Source organism: Mesoplodon mirus (assembly GCF_964341445.2).
Source record: "Mesoplodon mirus genome assembly, chromosome: 8".
Classification (NCBI taxonomy): domain Eukaryota; kingdom Metazoa; phylum Chordata; class Mammalia; order Artiodactyla; family Ziphiidae; genus Mesoplodon; species Mesoplodon mirus.
Window position 1 is genome coordinate 14,794,070 of NC_138984.1, and position 21,565 is coordinate 14,815,634.

The 21,565-nt window shown below is 39.3% G+C and overlaps 1 protein-coding gene across 1 annotated transcript in view; it reads left to right on the forward strand.

The window, feature by feature from the left end:
* AP1S3 (adaptor related protein complex 1 subunit sigma 3) overlaps window positions 1-21,302 on the forward strand; it is a 55,266-nt gene extending 33,964 nt beyond the window's left edge. The window contains exons 2-5 of the mRNA XM_082630444.1: window positions 3,340-3,518; window positions 5,413-5,521; window positions 13,782-13,919; window positions 19,067-21,302. Of these exons, the coding sequence (XP_082486570.1) occupies window positions 3,340-3,518; window positions 5,413-5,521; window positions 13,782-13,919; window positions 19,067-19,102 (462 nt within the window). The 3' untranslated portion in view covers window positions 19,103-21,302. The remainder of the gene's footprint in view (window positions 1-3,339; window positions 3,519-5,412; window positions 5,522-13,781; window positions 13,920-19,066) is intronic.
* The last annotated feature ends 263 nt before the right edge of the window (window positions 21,303-21,565 follow it).

The following is a 21,565-nucleotide window of genomic DNA, read 5'->3' on the forward strand; positions in this document are numbered from 1 at the left end:
CTTTTAATATGCTCTGTGGATAAAATCAGGGAAAATCGGTTTAAATTGTAACAGAAAAGATTTAGGTTAGGTGTGAAGAAGAAAAATTTCTGACAGGAAAGGCAAAGTAAACACCAAGAAAATGTGTGGATTTCATTTCTCTAGCAGAGGTCTGACCAGTCACTAGAAATTGGATTGAATAGTTTTAGCCACTGGTGATAATCCAAAGCTGAAACTTGTTCTCAAGATCCTGAGGTTTTATTATTCTATTCCCATTCACTTGTGTACTTTTAGAATGTCACTTTTATGATGATCTCTAATTGGAAGCAAAAAATACCTTTCTCAATATGATTCTTAGAAAGCGGTAGCTATGTTTCATTATTGAATTATCTATACCTGTGCTGATAGTGAAATGTGTATTTAAGAAAATGCTCTGTTCTAAGCAGATGCTTAACATTCCGGACTGAGGGTGATTTTTCTTAAAGCTGCGAGTTGAGCAGGGCTTTTTAACTTGCTTTCTTTTCACTTGCCATGTCTTGGTTTTCAAGTCCTTATTAACAGATGTTTCCTTTCTAAGAAAGAATATAGTTTATTAAGAAGACCTCAGATTGTATAGGTTGGGGTAGGGGATGCTCTGAGGAAAGATCCTGGTTTCTGTTGGTCTTTGGATATATCCACCTACTGAGTTTGTATGATTTGTGCTGTGACATTCAGAGCTAAATCTCTTTAATAAAAAGGGTTGAATATTTTATTTGTAGAAAGTTTTAAAATTTTAATTATTTTGGCTCCTAGTATATATTGTTCCCTCCATGACACAATTAACCTCAATAATGATTTTTTAAAAACAAAACAAACATGCAACATAATAAATTATGATTCTAAACTTGATCTTCTCCTACTGTGGATTGAGAAAACTTAATCTCTTAAAATAAAGATCGGACCATCTGACAATTTCTGAAAAACAAATCTTCCATTCCTCCCAGGCTCCACAGTAAATTTCTACAGTGTCTTCTATTCATTTAAAGCTTTCAAAATTCATTGAAATAGGAATGTGCATTTCAAATACACACTTTGAAACTTAATTGAAAATAAAATCAGGTTTTTTCCTAATGTGGTCAACACACTATTTAAATTGTAAACATTTATTGTGATGCCAAACTGTATCTTGAGATGGTCGACTCTAAAACTCTCAGCCAAGTAACCCACAAAGTGGAATAAAGAGCTTACATTTGAGACTTAGTTTGAACTTTGAGAAAGGTGCCAAGAATGCCCAGTGGGACAAGGACAGTCTCTTTTATAAATGGTGTTGGGAAAACTAACATCCACACACATAAGAATGAAATTGGACCATTATCTCACTTCACATACAAAAATCAACTTAGAATGATTAAAGACTTAAATGTAAGGCCTGAAACTGTAAAACTATTAGAAGAAAACCTACGGAAAATACTTCTTGACATTGATATTGACATTGACGTTGATCTGGGCAATGATATTTCGGATACTACTCTAGAAGCACAAGCAACAAAAGCAAAAATAGACAAGTGGGATTGCATCAAACTAAAAAACCTCTGCACAGCAAAGGAGACAACAAAGGAAAGAGACAACTTATGGAATAGAAGAAAATTTTTGCAAACCATACATCTGTTAAGGGGTTAATACCCAAAATGTATAAGGAATTCAAACAAGTCAGTAGCAAGAAAACAAATTATCCAATTTTTAAAAAATGGGCAAAAGACCTGAATAGACATATCTTCAAAGAAAACATACCAGTGACCAACAGGTATATGAAAATATGCCCAATATCACTAATCATCAGGGAAATGCCAATCAAAACCACAATAAGACATCATCTTAGACCTGTTGGAATGACTATTATCAAAAAGATAGGAGATAAGAAGTGTTGGTGAAGGTGTGAAGAAAAGGGAACCCTTGCACACTGTTTATGGGAATGTAAATTGGGGCAGCCATTATGGAAAACAGTATGGAGGTCCCTCAAATGATTAAAAAAAAGCAATACCATATGATAGTACTTTTGGGTATATTTCCAAGGGAAATCTTACTTCTGGGTATATTTCCAAAGGAAATGAAATCAGTTTCTCAAAGAGATATCTGCACTCCCATGTTCATTGCTATTGTTATTCACAATAGCTAAGACATGTAATCAACCTAAGTGTCCATTGACAGATGAATGGATAAAGAAAGTATGCTGTGTGTATGTGTATCCAGAAAGACAGATACTACATGATCTTACTTATATGTGGAATCTAAAAACATCAAACTCACAGAAGCAGAGAGTAGAACAGTGGTTACAGGGGATGGGGAGGTGGGAGAAATGGGGAGATGTTGGTCAATGGGAACAAAGTTGTAGTTATGTAAGATGAATAAATCTAGAGATCTGGTGTACAGCATGCTGACTATAGTTTATGGTACTATACTGAATACAGGAAATTTGCTAAGAGAGTATATTTCAGGTGCTGTCATCATACACAAAAACTGAGAACTGTGTGAGGAGATAATATGTTAATTAGCTTGACTATAGTAATCACTTCACCATGTATATGTATACCAAATCATCATGTTGTACACCTTAAATATATATAATTTTTATTAAAAAATTAGAATATGGTCCCCTTCTAGTTTGCTCACTTTTCCCCCTTGCTTCATCCTTATTTCCTTCCCTTACTTCTCTTCTTTATGTCTATATTATCATTTGGTTTCTATACTTGTGATATTATATATATATATATATATATATATATATATATATATATTTTTGTGTGTGTGTGTGTGTGGTACGCGGGCCTCTCACTGCTGTGGCCTCTCCCATTGCGGAGCACAGGCTCTGGACGCGCAGGCTCAGCGGCCATGGCTTACGGGCCCAGCCGCTCCGCGGCATGTGGGATCTTCCTGGACCGGGGCATGAACCCGTGTCCCCTGCATCGGCAGGCGGACTCGCAACCACTGCGCCACCAGGGGAACCCAAGAGTATAATTTTTAAAGTAAACCCTTCTACTGTTTTTAACTTTTTTTTTGACTTGTGAAGGAAGAATTTAATATTTTCTCAAAAGAGTTCTATTCTACCTTGATATATTTTTTTCTCACTATGAATTTGTGACTCATAAAAGAAAACTTATCTCTCTCCTATAGTATAAGTAAGCTATGTTTGTGGTGTATACCTTTCTTTGTTCTTTTTGGGTTAAATGTAATTGTCAGATGGGATAGTTTTCATGCTGGTAATTATTTTTTCCCTCTGTTCAGTATAATCCTTTGTAAACCCTACTGCTGTATTTTAATACCTATGGTAGAATGATTTGGCTGACCAAATTCTGTTTTTTTTCTCTCCTTTATTTGTTCTAGATTCATTTCATATTGCTCTTCAGTCGACAAGGGAAATTACGGCTGCAGAAATGGTACACTACTCTCCCTGACAAGGAAAGGAAAAAGATCACCCGGGAAATTGTTCAGATTGTTCTCTCTCGTGGTCAGAGGACAAGCAGTTTTGTTGACTGGAAGGATCTAAAACTTGTTTATAAAAGGTGTGAGTAACTTCATAAGAACTGAATTTCTTATTACTATTTGGTTTGTTTAGTCCTGAGCATTTTAGATTGCAACACCAATTCTATCATTTACTGAAATCTTTGAAGGCTGGAGCCCAAATGCGTGTACCAGTAGACTAAATAGAAGAGAACTCTCATTTATTGAAAGGCTTTCCATATGCCAGGACGGCTTCTAGATACTTATTCTAGATACTTAATTTATGTGTTGATAATGCACACATGCATTCAAGAAATTATGAGCATCTATTATATTTCCAGCACTGTTCTAATGACTGTGCATACAGTAGCAAACAAGACACAGAACATTCCTGCTCTCTTGGAACTTATTCTGTCTGTTAAGCAAACAAAACAGTTTCAGTTAGTAACAAATGCTATAGAAAAAAGGTTAACATGATAGAGAGATGGGCAGCTCTTTATTAGTCACGTTTGCAGATGAGGAAACTGAAGCCGTAGAGAGTTTAAGTAATTAGTCCCCAGTCACAGTAATTGAGTGGTAATCAGCAGAGCCAGGATTCAAATCCAGATTTTTCTGACTTTAAAGACTGTATATCCTCTCTTTACTGTACCTACTTGCCATGGCAAGACCATACTAGAAAGGGACCTCGATTTCTAGGTGAAGAAACTGAGGCCCTGAGAGGTAAAGTCATTTTGCTCATAAAGACCCAGATAACTGATGCCTAAACCAGGACCAGAACACAGCCGATCTGACCCTGCATCCAACATCATACTGCAACTTTCAGAGGGAAAACAAACATTAGAAAGGCTCTCACAAGGTGTGTTTATAAAACTGGAAGGGGAAAGACCGAGGTAACATCAAAGGCTGTATTCAGTGGAGTAAATTACCAGGAAGCGCCTGGACCAAGCTTCTCTCGCTGGGCCCAAGGTCAAAACTTTTCGTACTGGCATCGTGGGAGATATCAGCAAAGGCCTCTTATAGTAATAAGCATCCCAGGGATAGAAAGACAGAGTCCCAGGAAATCCTTGACGACAAAAGGCTTGTCCCTACTCTCTGCTGGTTTCTACAACTTGGGGTTCAATTGTGATTTAAACCATTACCTGAAGAATAGGCTTCAGCAGTTCTCTCAACAGATATCTATAACTACTGGGTAGACAACGGTGAGCAACGCAGACTTAGTACCTGCCTTTGGGAAGCCATTGATTTAGTGGGGGAGAGACAGGCCATGAAATACGGAATGAAGAGCTCTGGATGCTCTGTGGGGAGGCACAGGAATGCATAGCAGGGGCATCCAGTGCAGTCAGGACAGAGATTTTCTGGAGGAAAGGACATCCAAGCTCAGAGCTACAGGAGAAGTAGGAGTGAGCCACATATATGGGGTGAGGAGGGTATTTTAGGCAGAAGAAACACACATGGGGGGGAGGACTTGATAAGCTGAGGATGGGAGACACACTACAGTACAGTATGAAGTAAGAGACACACTACAGTACAGTACAGTATGAAGAGACACATTACAGTATGAAGTATGAAGTAAGAGGGCCCAAGTGGGCCCCTGGGCCCCTTGGTCAGGGCTCTGGAGTTTAGAAAGGACAATTCACAATCCAGGGAGGGGCATGAACAGGCACCCTGATTACCATGGGTCAAAGGACTCTGTCCCCTGATCACAGCTCCTCAAGGTAAAGTTCTGAGGACCTTTCACATAATTAACAGAAATAACCCAATCCCTACCATATTTTTTATATATTCTATTTTACATTTTGGGAGGCTATTGGATATGATGAATAATGATTTCCCTCTTGGATGTGGACAGGAAGAATCCCTCAAGAGGAAGCGGTTAACTGCATATTCATGGAAAAAACCATCTTCAGGTTGTGTAATGTGTCATTATATTTTATGTTATCTTCTTTTCTTTTCAAGGTATGCTAGTTTATATTTTTGCTGTGCAGTAGAAAATCAGGACAATGAGCTCTTGACACTAGAGATTGTGCATCGTTATGTGGAGTTGCTGGACAAATACTTTGGAAATGTAAGTGGTGTCCTGGTCTCTAGAATGAGTCAGCCTCCACCCCAGCTCTGACTTGAGTTCTGTCTGTTTTCACATTCCTTCTCTCTCTCAGGTCTAAAATATGAACTGCATTTGCACCGAGGATCAGAATGCAAGGCTTTTCCCCTTTCCTGTAATTCTTCGTAAATGGGAGATCCAGAGCTTTCCAGAGGCAGGTGGTGTGTGTATGTCCAGACCACAGCCACACTAGACAACCTTGTTTCAATAAACTAGAATTTAATTGTGAAGGATTCCTTGATATTTTGTCCTTTACTCCCCACTGACTGTCTTCTCTTTTCTATTGTAACTTTTTATCCTCTCTCTGGTTTCTTTTACTAAGCTGCAAGTGTTCTTTAATTTTATTTATACATAAGAAAAAAAAAAACAACACCAGACAAACAAAACCAAAATCCTTTTCCTTCACATTGCTATTCAATCTCCATGCATTTACTGCCAAGTAATACACTCTACGAGGTGCCCTGATCCCCAGAACACATTCACTCTGCGGCAGCTTATGGCTTGGCTTCACCTTTACTCCTCCAAGGAAATCATAATGGTCAACATCAGTGATGCTGCTTTAATCTTCACCTGCCTTAACCTCTCTGCAGCACTGGACCCTTGCTCAGTGCAGTGCTTTCTTTAAATCCGCTCCTCTTTATTTTGCCCTGACACTGAGTTCTGCTAATTCTCATCCTGTGTTTTTGAAGGCCCCAACTTGGTTTCTTCCCCAGCTCCCTCCCTCCCCCTGCCCTCTAAATGCCCTCCTGCTCTTTCTTTCTTCTCTCCTGTGTGTCTACTAGACTCTGTCTCCTGGAAATCCATCACCAGATGACTCTTCTTCACTTTGCTGATGACGCTCTTCACTGGACTTCTCACACTCACCTCAGTCTTAACGTGACAAGAACTGAAAATCAGCTACTGAAAACCTGTTCAGTCTTGTGCTTGAAATTATGATGTCCTAGGGTCTTTCAGTGCAGAAGGACAGTGTTCCTTACATATTTCTCCACCCTTTACTTAAGTCTGCCTCTGTCTATTCAAGTTGGACGAAAATTCATCTCCTTTCACTCTCACTAGTATAGTTTTACTTGGAATTACAGTTTTGCTTTTCCTTTAAACCTCATCTCCCCCTTTCTGCCTCTGGGCTCATCTCTGCTTGCCTTTCCTAGCCTGTTTGTTAGCATCGTCCTTCCAATGCACAGATCTCTGGTGACATTCGGTCACTCTCCTCCATCTTTAATGAATACAATTCAAATTTCTTAGCTTGGCATTTACTCATTGTAAACATTGGTCCCAGACCACTGCTCCAACCTTCTCACTTCTCTGTCTTTTTATCCCTGACATATCCAGTGCTCCAGCGACATGGAGCAGCCTTGTATTATCCTCAACTTGTACAGGATTTGCCTGACCACCAAATTGCTAGTATCTCGAGATCATGACCTGGGACTTATTTGTTCATTTTTTCAACACTTGGAACCAGCTCTGGGCCAGATTTTAGAGAATGTTCCAGAAACATTTTTTCTAGTTCACAGTCTCAAGAAGTGAATCAGTGGATTAGGAAAATGTTTTCTTCTCAGTAATACTCTCTTCCCTATTTCCTGGCTCACTGAAGACTTTTTTTTTTTTTTTTTTTTTTTTGCGGTACATGGGTCTCTCACTGTTGTGGCCTCTCCCGTTGTGGAGCACAGGCTCCGGACATGCAGGCTCAGCGGCCATGGCTCACGGGCCTAGCCGCTCCGTGACATGTGGGACCTTCCTGGACCAGGGCACAAACCCGTGTCCCCTGCATCATCAGGCGGACTCTCAACCACTGGGCCACCAGGGAAGCCCTCTGAAGTTTTTTATTAAATGCTGTTAAGAGAATTTGCTTTCAGAAGAGTTTTCTGTGCACTGTATTCTATATAATGGAATGAACAGCAGTTGAAGTATTGGTTAAGGTTTTATCAGATTTGTTGCAACAGTTTTCACAAGGATGAGTACCTGAAAGTTTTCTGAAATAATTTTCCCTCCCTTTCTCCCTCTCTTTGATTCTTCTTCTTCTTCTTTTTTTTTTGTCTTTGTAAGTTATGTTATAAGACCTAAATATTGCTTCAGAGATTTCAGTTTGTTGGTCAGCGTATAGAAATAATAAGACAGACCATTTTTCTTTTGCTCTCTCCTGGTTCACCAAGTTTATTTTCATGTTTTTAAAGAGAGATTTGCAAATATATAGTGGCAAGTTTTCAAACCTGAGATTATTTAATTTTATGCTTTCAATTATTCAGAGGAATTCTGATATTGCAGTACTTTCTTTTGAAATAAACTGCAGATTTGGCCTTTAACAAAGCCCTAAAAGAGTTCTCCTGAGGCCCAGAGATTCCCATAGCCTGCCTTTTCCCCCTCATTTCTGCACTCTGGTTTGACTTGTTGTGTTTTCTTAGATTTATCCAACTGTGATAATGTGAATTGGGATTGAATTTTATCTCAATCTTATCTGACCAAATATCAGATATTTCAGAACACGTTGCTTTCTCAAGAGAATTTGAATCAACTTCACTAATTCTAAGCCCAGTTAAAGTGTCAGCAGAATCAGGATGCATTCCTATTTCTCTAATATTATTAATTTTTCATCCTGTTTTGGCATACCTTTAGAAGCTATGTCTTTGTCATGGACCAAAATTTAATTCACTAAAAAAATTCAATGAATCTTTCATTAAGCTAACAGCAGCTAAGAGCAGTTCAAGCCTCTGTGCCCAGTACATGTTAAATTCTTATTAATTAACTGTGATGAGTAAGCCCAGCAATACTGATTCTTATGACATTGTCTCAGGAATGATATATTTCTCTTTGGTTTTCTTTTCCTCTTGTGTTAATCCTGAAGATTTCCTTGAATTTTGCCCTTATATTATCCCAGAAAAAAACTCTGTACTGAGTTTCTCGTAAGACTAGAAAATATTACCTTCCTATGACAGATAAATCAAAATATCTGCCTACTAATTTATGGTTTTGTTTTTTTTTTAGCACTTTTCAATTTCCAGGAGATTTACAAGGATTAACTAGTTAATCTTTTGGTCTTCAGTGAGTAGCATGAAGCCCAGTTTATAGAGGCTAAGAGGCAATGCCTCAGAGTCTCACAGTAGACAAGGGTCAGTTTGAGGACTTAGACACCTGCCATATTTTCCCATTATAGGCTGTTATGTGAGGTTTTACTGATGCACCCAGATGGTGCAAAGGTTGCTGTGCTGGCGAGGTTCTGTCTTGATTCAGGGAGTTTTCTTGTTGTCAGGGGAGGGGTGCTCTATGTCCTGCTGGATCCTGGTGTCAGCTGGCTTTCTCACCAAACCCATGATTTGACTCATTATAGATCTCTATTTCACAGATAAGAAAAATGACATTCAGAAAGTTGAATAGAAATATTTACTCTGCTAATCTCACAGGGGCTATTATGAGGCTCAAAGACATAGTGTAATTAACAATATTTATAAACTGTCAATTGCTATGTAACTGTACTTTGCATTATTATTTTATACATCCTTTTATGCATTTGCTGTACATAACTTGAACTTTTTGTACTTACTTTAGAACAGAATTCAGTAAGGGAAGCTCCTTCTTAGAGTCTATCCAAAAAGATGTAGTTATTTAAATGCCAGAAATAATCTCACTACATCATGTATTATGCTATAACAGAAGTCCCTCAAGCCAAACTATAGTAAAATTGTAGTAAAGCACAAGGCTAGGAGATCAAAGGTAACATTAAATTACCACTGTTTTTTTCTTTTGTAAGCTTTCTTCCAGAATAGAGAGACATGAGAAAATGAGAAAAAATAAGGAAAGAAGCTCATGTGTTTATTAACACAGAAGCCATGTGCTTTTGCGTAATTAGATGGAGTGCAGTCATCTGAGCATCAAGGGTACATTTCTGATATACTGGGGCAGCACCCTGAAGGTAGAATTAGAAGTAATATTTGAGTAATTAGGCAGTAGATGAAGAAATCTACATTATGTCTCAGGTTCTGAGGTGTTTTCTCTTCTTACTCTCAGATACAATAACCCCTTGGGGTTAGACTCAATAGCAAATAGAGTAGTATTTTGAAGTTGCTGTATATGAATGACTTGCTTGTTTGTAACATTCTCTATAAGGCCAGTAGAACTTGTGTAGCCATTTCCCTTATGATCTGGAGATAGTAACTCTATAATCAAGGGGTATGTGTGTGTGTGTGTGTGTGTGTGTGTGTGTGTGTGTGTATCTGTATCTGGCTTTGCATATTACCTAACCTTATCCCTACCCCTTGAAACTAGGTGCAGTAAATTAATTGCCCCATGGCCATTGGCGAACCCTACAGCCTTGGGGATGGGTTGCTGCTAGGAGAATGGAGAGTGGGGTATGAGAAGTTCCCAGAGAACTTGCATTAGTATCTGTCAAGTTCACTTTGCAGGATTCTGGTTGCTCGTTTCTTCTCATGAGGTTCCTGTCTGTCCTGGATTCCTGGTCTACACCTGCCTTGAACTCTGGGGTTCCCCAGCTCTTGCTACTATAAATCCTGATTTCCCACCTCTTCTGATCTCTGGTAACTGCTTACTTCTTGTACCTTCTTTAATGTGCATGAATGTCTAATCTACCGTGCTTTCTTTCTGTTTATCTATATATTGTTTAAAATTGCAAAATAATACATATTTTTACATATCCTTCTAGACTTATACAGTTTTTTAAATAAAAAATGGTATTGTATTATACATATTATTCTGCAACTTTCTTTTGTTTCCCTTACCAGTCTATGTTAGAGCTATTTCCATGTCTATCCATGGAAATCTACTTCATTCTTTCCAACTTTATGCATAGAATTCCCATGGTATATAATACGATACACAAGTAGGAGTAGACCATACTTTATTTAAGCAATTCCATTATGGCTGGATTTTTGAGTTGTTTCCAATTTTTATTATAAATGATGCTGCCATCATCCTTGTTATTAATATATATTATTATGCACTGGTTTGGGTATAGCATAGGAATAAATTCCTTGCGGAATTATTGGGTCAAAGTTTTAAATTGTACATTTAAAATTGATGGACACTACAATTTGAGCCTTCAAAATGCCTATAAAATTTACAAATTCCACCAACAGTGAGCGCAAGTACCTATTTATCCATGCACTTAACCAGCAATGGATATTATCTCTTCTTAATAGTCAGATGGTCATTAATTCAATTTGCATTTTTCTGATTACTAGTGAGGCTGTATATATTATTAGATGTGCATTGGCCTTTTCCATTTCTTGCCTTGTCTATTAATTGCTTCTTGACAGCCTTTATTTGATTTTTTATGTTGTGGTGTTTATCTTAGGGATTCCTGAGAATTCTTTCTATATCATGGATACTGTGCTTTCCTTTCTGTTATATATGTTGCAAATATTATTCCCAATCCATTGTTGTACTTTTAACCTGTACTCTGATCTCTACATTTTTGCCTGGGCAGCTTAATTCTCATCTCATTCAAATTCCTGGAGTGAGTGTTCTAGAAATAAAAGCGTTTACAAGCTGAGAATATTTCCTTTTATGATGCCATCCTTTTTCTGATGGTTGTTCTCAAGAGGGAATCCTAAAGTTCTGGGGAAGTCCTGGATTATAGTATCATGTCCCAGTGAATAGACTCTTATTTTCAACTGGTTTTACACATGTATGTGTGTGTATGTGTATGTGTGGAGAGAAAGAGAGAGAAAGAGACAGACCCTGTAGGGAGGGGGAAATTAGTGTGTGTGTGTATATACACACACACACACACACACACACTTGTTGATTTGATGCTGTTTTCTAATGAATGAAGAGACCATAACCTTTGCAGATTCATTAGATTAGTTTTTCTGAGTTGGCCATGTATTATAGTGGTTTTGTACTTATTTGTTCTTATGCTTCTAGATTCAGTTGGATCTGTCAATATAAACCATTTTCCTTGGAGAGTCTGCAAGTTTATTGACCTAAATCCTAAATATATGGAGCAATTTGTTAAAATATTGACATCCGTTGTATGTAAAGTCAGGATTGTCGATCTGGGAAGCCATTAGCCCCCAGCATCATAAAAATAAGGCCTGTATGGTAGCCGACTCATTCATTTATCCTGAGAACATTTATTGCATCCTACTATGTGCCAGGTTCCAGAGGTATATGGATGACTAAGACAATTTCTGTACCTGAGCTCACAGTACAAGGGGAAGTGATTGATAAGTAAGCGTATACTTGGGCACACAAGATGTAAAAGAACACAAAGGAAGTAATGTAGAATCTCTATGTGAGAAAAGAGGACTTGGGGGAATCATTGTGCTCATACCTTTTGAATTTGGCCTTGAAAAATGAGTTTGATTTTGCCAGCAGAATAAAGGAAAAGACATTTGGGGAACATTCCAGGAATTTCTGGAATGTGCAAAGGGCAAAAGCGTGAAAGAACGGTGTGAGTTTGTGGAATGTGTAGCTTTAGCATGGTGTGGGTACCACACAGGAAGCCAGAGAGCTGGGCTGTAAAGATTCCTACATGCCATGCTGAGGAATCAAAACTGTCCTGAACAGAAGACCTCACCCAGGAAAGGACCCAGATCAGCATTTTAGCAAAGTGCTAGTGGTCATTGGCCTCACGTGGGTAGACACCACCTAGAAAGTCACTGCAGCACCCCAAGCGAGAGACGTTGCAGGCCTTAGCAGTAGCAGCGGTGAAAATGGACAAGAGGTTAGGGGTTTATTTACAAGATGGAATCAATAGAAATTGGTGATCAAATCGAGAAGGATGAGATCAAGGGGGAGAGAGGAATGAGAGGGAGGGGAACTTAAGCTGAACTGTAGAATGAATTAGATTGAGCCACAAGATAGAGCTTGCAGCTACTAAGCAAAATAGGAACTAAAGGGAAAAGAATATGCTTGACTCAGTTTGGAATATGGGGATGTAGATTGAGGAATATCCATGCAGAAATATCTGGTTAGTGGGTGAAAATATTGGATTAGCGCTGCAGAGAGAGATCAGGCCCACTCACTTTGTTAAGCCACCTGCATGGAAGACCCAGCTGTAGAGAGTCAATGAGATTATCTAGGAGAATGTGTGTGTTGCAAAGAGAGAAGAGGCTCTCTTGGGAAGCACCAGTCTTTAGGAAGAAGGTGGGTCCCTAGAATGTAAGCAACCTGCTGCAGAGATGTTTGTTTTGCTGATTGATGTGTCCCAAGCATTTTGCAAATACTTCTTAAATGAATGCAAGTTTCCGGGGGGAGATAAATCATCCAAGGAGCCTGAGAAGGATCATCAGAGATGGAGTAGGAAAACGGGCACTGAGTGGTATTGCCAACATCAGGGCGTAAGCAAGAGCAGATTTTCAAACAAAGGTTGGGTGAAGTGTATCAGATGCTTTTGAGCCATAAAGCTGGGAGAGGACTGAAAACTTTCAGTGAGCAGACCTTCCGTAAGGTATGGAAAGCGAGAGTTGAGGAATATGTGAGAAGGGAAACAGCAGGGATGGTGCCTGAGTGGCTGTCTGGTTGAAGCATTGGAATTGAGCCTTATTTGGATTATGGGGAGTGGTCTTGCTACTTGCTGCATTTAACCAAATCTATCAGACTCTACTTTGGTCTGTGACAGTGGTAGCGGTTCTCGACGTGTGGTCCCCACACCAGCATCATTAGCACCACCTGGGAACCCATGAGAAGTTCAAACTGTCGGGCTTTACCCAGACCTACTGAATCGGAAACTCCAGGGTAGGGCCCAGTAGTGTGCGTTTCAATGAGCTTTCTGGGTGATTGGGATATACTCTGTAGTTTGAGAAGCACCGGCCTGGGACATAATTTTGAGAAAAATTAACACAATTGAGCTAATTTGCCTCTGAAGAATGAGCTTCTGAGAGTTCTAAAGCTAGGAGCCAAATTTACAGACCAGAGGGCAGGAGCAACGAAGCACTGCCCTCGTGCCTGAAACGCAGTGGCGGCTCAGCTTTTATCTGTGAGGATGGAGAGATGAGCTGCGCAGCTTCACTCCTGGACTGAGTCTCAAATTTCCTGTTGTGACATTAAACAATATTATCTAAGGACATGCTCTGCTTTAATAGAATGTGGTTTTACTTTTATTCAGGGCCCGGATTTCCGTAGTTCTACTTTTCTGGCTTTAAAATACCATCTGGTATTTTTATCTTTGGTGTGCCACGTGGGTGTCACTGTTGAAAAGCTTGAATCACTGGCCCATGTTTCCCCTGATACTACTGCAAGTTTATCAAAATATTCATTTTTGTATTACCAGGTCTGCGAGCTAGATATTATCTTTAATTTTGAAAAGGCTTATTTTATCCTGGACGAGTTTATAATCGGTGGAGAAATTCAGGAAACATCCAAGAAATGTGCTGTTAAAGCCATTGAAGATTCTGATATGTTACAGGAGGTCAGTACACATCTTCTCATGCCCTGGGAAAAGAGGATGGTGGTGCTGTGATGGTGGTAGTGATGATAGATTGACTGACACTTACTGGGTGTTTACTCTGTGCTGGGTACAGTTTTTATTTTTAAGGTAAAATCTTTATTTTTAAATTTTGACTTTATTTTTTAAATTTTCGGCTGCATTGGGTCTTAGTTGCAGCATGCAGGATCTTTTGTTGTGGCACGTGGGCTCCAGAGCGCATGGGCTCTGTAGTTTGCAGCACGCGGGCTCTAGTTGAGACGCACAGGCTCAGTAGTTGTGGCGCACAGGCTTAGTTGCCCCGTGGCATGTGGGATCTTAGTTCCTCGACCAGGGATCGAACCCGAGTCCCCTGCATTGGAAGGATTCTTTACCACTGGACCACCGGGGAAGTCCCAGGGTGCAGTTTCTAAGTACGTTACGTGTATTAACTTATTTAATTATCACAGCAACTCTAAGAGGTAGGTATATTGTTACCCTCATTTTAAAGATGAGTAAACTAAGACACAGAGAGGTTTAATGACTACTCAACCTCACACAGCTAGTAAGCATGGGATAGAGATTTGAACCCAGGTAATTGGGCTCCACAGTCTTTGCTCTTCATGTCTGAGCTTTTCAGGGAGGATACCCCACTATCAAAAAGGGATTACATATTTGGTGCTATTCTTTTCAAGAATAATTTTATGGGAGTTATAAAAAGCCTTTCATTAAAATATCTGTGCTGCCCTGGGAAAGGAGAATAGCAATACATTATTATTTTACTTGCCAGGGATACTAGAGCTTTATTATTGAAGATGGCAATCATCATATTAATTAAAATTTCCTACCTTCCTGGGAGGCTGTATGTGTGCTCCTATTTGCATAAATAAATTGGGAATTCTGTGGCTTGCTTGTCAAGGGATAAATGGGCCCTGCAGCAGCCATTTGGTCATGTTCCCGACTCTGTGATACTTATATAAAATACACTGGGACTTTTCTTGTAGATACAGTCTAGATTTGCATTGTCCCTAATAATGGAACATACCTACATTAACTCCTTCAGTCCTCCCATGGGCACTGTGAGAAAGAGCGCTTCACCCCAATGAACTTTGCCCCCCCCAAATGAGATGATCTGACCAGCCCCTGCTCAAGCATACCTTTGGGGACCTGCGTTCCATCCGAGCTCTGCCACCTCTGGGTTCTTCTTCTCACAGCATCATTGAATCTATCTTTCTGTTTTCATGATAGCTGGTCAGAAGATTCCAGAGCATTATCAAGTGTCTTTTAAAAATTGGCATTAAAGCCATTCTTGCTGCTGTTTGGAAGTAACAGCCTGCTTCAGTTATAAAACATTAGACATGACTTCCAAGCAACTGTTTTGGCACATCTTTGAGCTGATTACTTGCTCCTGCCCATCTAGGGAACCAGTCCTCAGGTGGACAGATACCAAGAAAGATACAGGGTACCCCTGAGCCTCTGTGCTTGCCTATTAGGAAGCTGATGCATTTATTTCTAGGCGTGTTATCACCTCAAAAAAATGCATTTAAACTTTCTGATGTTCACTTGGCTGTCTCCAAATGACACAGGAAGGGAATTTTACAAGGTACCTGAGAAATCAGTGGTTTGGAAATTCTACATAACCTTTCTTAAAATATGCCAGCGGGTTATTTATAATTCTATCCTCAGGGTCCTTACTGTGGAATCACATTAAAGGAGAAACAGACATTGAACAGGGTCTTTGGCACTTCAGTAATTAAAGCTCCTTGAATTAGGGCCAAGATACACCTGGGTTATTTTGAATTTCCCCTCTGTAGGAAGTAGAATTTTAAAGGGCTTGCGGGTTATCTGGTGCTTCTAGTTCCATTTAAATCTGGGAAGCAGGTATTGCCTGCTATTTCAAGAGAGAGGGCTTTCACAATTAAACATTAATTGGTCGTTCCCTGGTGATTGAGTGGAAGGTCTTGATAGGTGGGTCTCAGGGGACCCTCCATTTAGCTGCCGTGTCCCCATAGTGATCAGGCAGTATCATGACTGCCCTCTAAATCTTTCACTGAATTCACAACACCTGCCAAATAGAAGCAGTGTTACCAGTGTTCTCTTGGGGTTTGGTACTTCAGCTAAGTCAATGAACATCTGGGGAGCTGGTTGAAAAATTGACTTTGTATATATGGTTTGCTTTGTGTATCTGGTCAGAGCAGTTGAGCATATGAATAGGCACAAGTAATATAATTGCATAAAGAGAAAAAATGTTGCTTTCTTTTTTCCCTGTCCTTTGGACTTGAACACATATTTGTACTGAATACAAACTTAGTTGCTTACGTTTAAGGGAGGCCTTTGTAATACTGCTTTTACTTTTAGCACAACTGAAAATCTCAGAGTAGGCCCTGGACTTTTCCCTGACCCTTACCCAATCAAAGTTTTTTAGAATAAAAAGACTGTCTCTACATTTTTAGTAAGAAGATACGTAGTCTTAAAGCCCTAAATGCTCAGAGCTTATTCTGAGTGTACTGGGGCTAGATGTTGATAATATGGAAAGAAAGGAACAGTTTAATTGCTTGGGGATGACTTTAAGAGGTATCTTATTTTGAAGGTACCTGTGGACAATGGTGCAAAGATGATTAGAAGGAAAGAGAAACTCTGAAAGGAGAAGGTAGTGATCCTTAAATACAGAGGTTGCAATTCTTGGGATCACCAGTGGGGGCGACAAACAGAAGATGTTCCGACCACAGAATAAGAAAGCAAGTTAAGAAGGGAGGGTCAAATGGTACCTCATTAGGTCAAGCAATGGGATACCTCATATGTGTATGTGCGGATTCATGAGAACTGGCTAGGTGCACCCCAACACTGTCACCCTTAAAAGCACAAACCATGTTAAACAGCTATTGCATTATGGTTTAAGTTAAACCGTAATGCAATAAAAACTCGTAGCATGCATTGTGCTGAATGCACGAGAAACACTGCTGTGCTGGGTGGATGACTGGGGTCCCAAGGTACCCTAGTCCTCTTGTGAAAGGCTAGGGCAGAGCTCTTTAAGTTTGTGCCAGCCTTAAAAGTCTGTTCCAACCTTTAAAGGGGCAAGCCCAAGAAAGTACCAACCTCATATGTCATTGGCTCATGTAACCCTGAGTAACAGCACAGCTCAGAAAGGGCAGCCAGCGCAGTCTCAGGCAGATTGACTTATCCGGTGGTGTGAAGCAGTGCCAATAGTTAGAGACCAATAAACTGTGAAGCCAGTGAAGTGACAACTCCAGGGCCTTTCCTGGCCCAGACCCCTTCTAAGGCTGCAGGCTCATGTGGTCAAATTTGCAAAAGTAAGATAGCTCAGCTGCAAAGAATTTGTGGCCATATAATGAATATATAAGATATTATAGAAGTGTGTCAGGCACTTAATGAATGAAACCCATTCTGCTATTGTTCTGGATTTTGTGATATTTATAATTCTTGTTTTTTTGTTTTTTTGCGGCACGCGGGCCTCTCACTTTTGTGGCCTCTCCCGTTGCGGAGCACAGGCTCTGGACGCACAGGCTCAGTGGCCATGGGTCACGGGCCCAGCCACTCCGCGGCATGTGGGATCTTCCCGGACTGGGTTACTAACCCATGTCCCCTGCATCGGCAGGCGGACTCTCAACCACTGCGCCACCAGGGAAGCCCTGATATTTGTAATTTAAAAAAAAAATTTGTAATCTACTCTCATTTTTTTTCTCATTCTAAGTAAATGTATACCCAATTTTATATTTGTAATTTTGTATACTCTTTTAAATGGGCTAAACTCTAGGTACCAAGAAACAGTCATGGGCCCCTGGGCAATGTGATACCCCTGCCAAGTTGACAGACATGGGTAGCATCTGTAAGAGGAGAGATAGGGCAGAGGTCTTAAGGTGTGGGCTTCTCTTGGCCAGTGCTCATCCAGAAGGTGTAAGAGCTTTATAAGAAAGTGTGGATAATGGACCAGAAGTATTTTCAGCAGAGGAGGACTGGAGTTCTAAGTAGAGCTGGTGAACACAGTTAGAAAACCTGATTTCTAACCCTAGTATCTTCTGAGCAGTCTTGCTTAGCCATGGTCTTGGTCTCTTTGGGCAAGGCTGGTCGATGTCTTCCCTGGCAGGTGCACGTGAATCACATCTCCTGGGGTTCAAGCTTAAGAACAGGTTAAGCATTGCTGGTTGCGCTGTGACGTCCATGGAAGAGGTAGGGGTGTTACCAAAGGCTGGCCCCTTGAGCTCCCTGATTGATTCAACCCAGGGGCCTTGTCACACAAATAGATTTGTTACACAAACATATGTTTATAACAGGAGAGGGTGGAAGAGGAAGTCCATCCATCATGCATAATAAAGGGCTTGCAACATGACTGTAACTTTGAACTCTGCCTGTGGTTGTGAATCCATTTAAACATTTTTTTTAAGTATGGGGAAAAAATTAGGGCCTTGTGGCATGTTAGCAAACTTGGTAAGTGATGAGGAGGATGAAGAAACATAATTTATGTACTTTGGAGGAAAGCCTTTTCAAAGTACATGAAAGAAATTCTTAAGAATTATGGTCTGTTTATCCCTTATGTCTTGGCAATAAGATGTTCTGTATCTGTAATGATACATATGTTATGTATGTATGTAATGATACATACGTTATACAAATACAATTCAGATTTCTCTAATACCTGTGTCTGGAGGTAGTCCTCATGGTTATTTTAGCAGGCACGTTTTTCTGAAGTCAACAGTGACAGCTTTGCAGCTGTTGCTTTAGCATTTCTCTTATCAGACATTCCTTTTATGGTCAAGCTTAGCCATTTCTCTGTTGAAAGTTATTTAATTCCAGCCATATGGATGTGTATACAAATTATACTCAAACTTTGAACCACCTTTCTTGATTAGAATGCAAAGATTTATGACCATGTACACTTCAAAAACTTCTTTTTGGGAATTCCCTGGTGGTCCAGTGGTTAGGACTCTGGACTTTTACTGCTGTGGGCCTGGGTTCAATCCCTGGTCAGAGAACTAAGATTCCACAAGCTGTGTGGTGCAGCCCAAACAAAAACAAAAACAAAAACTTCTTTCTTCTAATGGCAAAATAAATGAGTAAGAGAATGAAGAATTTTCACAGTCTGCTAAAGGATGTGGTTTAAGGGAAAATTGCTCTAATCTATGGTTCTCTTTCAGACAATGGAAGAATACATGAACAAGCCTACGTTTTAACCATGCATCTACTTGAAGACTCCAAGTGTTACATGTTGTGAACCCGTAAATAAGCAGTGCCTTGCATCCAGTTATCTGACAGAGCCTCTGGCACCATGCCAAAAATAACTTAAAAGGGATTTTTTGTTAACTAGCAAAAATTAAAGTTGTTTAACATAATATATTTATCATTATTCATGTCTGTATTATACTGTATATGACTACTTGGATGTTAAAACAACTGCTTCATTGCTCAATAGGCTGAATGTTTGTTTGTTTGTTTGTTTTGCGGTTTGCGGGCCTCTCACTGTTGTGGCCTCTCCCGTTGCGGAGCACAGGCTCCAGACGAGCAGGCTCAGCGGCCATGGCTCACAGGCCCAGCCGCTCTGCCGCATGTGGGATCTTCCCGGACCGGGGCACGAACCCGTGTCCCCTGCATCGGCAGGCGGACTCTCCACCACTGCGCTACCAGGGAAGCCCTAGGCTGAATGTTTGTTTGCAGTGTTTTACCTCCATGTCATATTTTTGAGCTAATTTAAATAAATTTATTACAATGTGTTTTGTTGCATTTGGTCCTCTACTGACAGGGTGTAAACTATATTGTCATAATCCGTGATTTTGAATGTAAAGTATATCTTATATCAATACTTTTTCTGAATGTTAGCTTTTTAAATTGTATAATGATTCAAAATTATGTTCATAGTTCAGAGTTCATACATGATGTTAAACATTTTTAATACACTTAATACTGTAATTTCAGTCCAGATGCAGTGTATCTGATTTTAATGTCCTGAATTCATTAAGTTTTCAGGGCTGGAATTAAGGACAAGAACCAAAGATAGTATAGGCCTTAAGTGTTTTTGATGCCTTGGAAGCTGCTATCTAGGCTGAGGTTTTAATTTTACCTTTTAATTGAATATAAGGGGCATTCCAATAAGGTTGTGTTTTGTACAAACTCTATGTATTTATTAAGGTTTTGAGACATCTGAAAAAGTGTCTATAACTTCCCTTACTATAAAAATAGTATAATAAAGATTAATAACAGTAGCAATAATACTTATTAATACTACTATTTTAATAATCTTTTATGTTACAAGCACCCTTAGTTGCTTGAGAGATTTTTGTTTCCAGTATGTTTTCTTGTATATCTAATATATTTGAAGACATTGTTTATTAGGCTTACTTGGAGCATTTAATATTATTGCAGCCTATATTGTAGGTGCCTTTCCTCCTTTTTTTTTCCTCATCTCCCAAAGAAACTATTTGCTGCTGACTGTTATTATTGTGACTATGTCGCATTCATGCTTCCTGGAAAATTCTATATAACCAGGTGGTGGAAGTGATCAGACATTCTAGGGAAATAGCTTGTACTGTTCCGTCTGGTGCCCCGCTTTTGATGTCTTACCTGTGCATTTTCAATGTTAGTTTTGAGGTCAAATGTCATCATGTGGCAGTGGTTAGGGACCTTCTAGTATTCTTCCTAAGAGAAGAGTGTGCTTGCTCTTGGAGAATCCAACATGAGGGGAAAATGTCCTCTTTGATTCATCGTATCGGACATATTTAGGGAAAGGATGGCAAGAGAAGAGTGGAAGAACATGAGGAAAAATTGACCAACTCCAAAATATAACCATTATTAAAAGGAAATACTTCAGGTTAGTATATGAAGTAATTATGGAGCTTTTAACATCGAATATTTCCTCAAATTAATCATGTATTTACAATTAGGGCATCAGATTGAAGTTTGTCATTTTTATCACTTTGTTTACTTTAGATCTTTGATTTTGTGCTTTAGTTTTTTTTTTTTTAATATGGCAGAACTCTTTATTTTAAAAAACACTGTGTAAAGATAAACTTTATTTAAATTGATGTAAGTTTTTCTGGTTCTTTTGAAGCTCTCCACCATTTTTAGATAAAGGTATTGATTGAATAGCATTCAAATGTACTCCACATATTCTGGGGAATTCCATATCAGACACTGTCTAGTTATAGTGGGAGGTCCTCAGACTTCATATCAGCAGCACACATAGGGCGTGAACATAATGATATGGCACTCGGGGGTAAATTTGAGGGATTGGGGGACATCTTACATGGACTTTGGTGAAAATAATCATTATGTTTTCTTTATATCATATAATTGTCATTATGTTTTCTTTATATCATATAACTGTAATAAAACCACCAAGGGAAAGGAAAAATAATAAATATTAAACTTGTATAAAAACTTCCAAATAAAATTTTTCAAGTTTTTTATTGAGGAACTTAAGCGTGTTTTTATGAATATAATTTTTTTAAATCAGATTTTATGCTTGAAATTGCTACCCATAATTCTTGATGAAGTCCTTCTAATATAACCTGTTCATTTTCTAGGCAATTATCTATCAAGGTGTAACTTCATAAGCAGGTGACAGCAAATGAGAGAAGAGAATTTACTGTTTTGCTCCTATTGGCTTTTTTCTCACCATTCACCCACATTTTGATAATCTG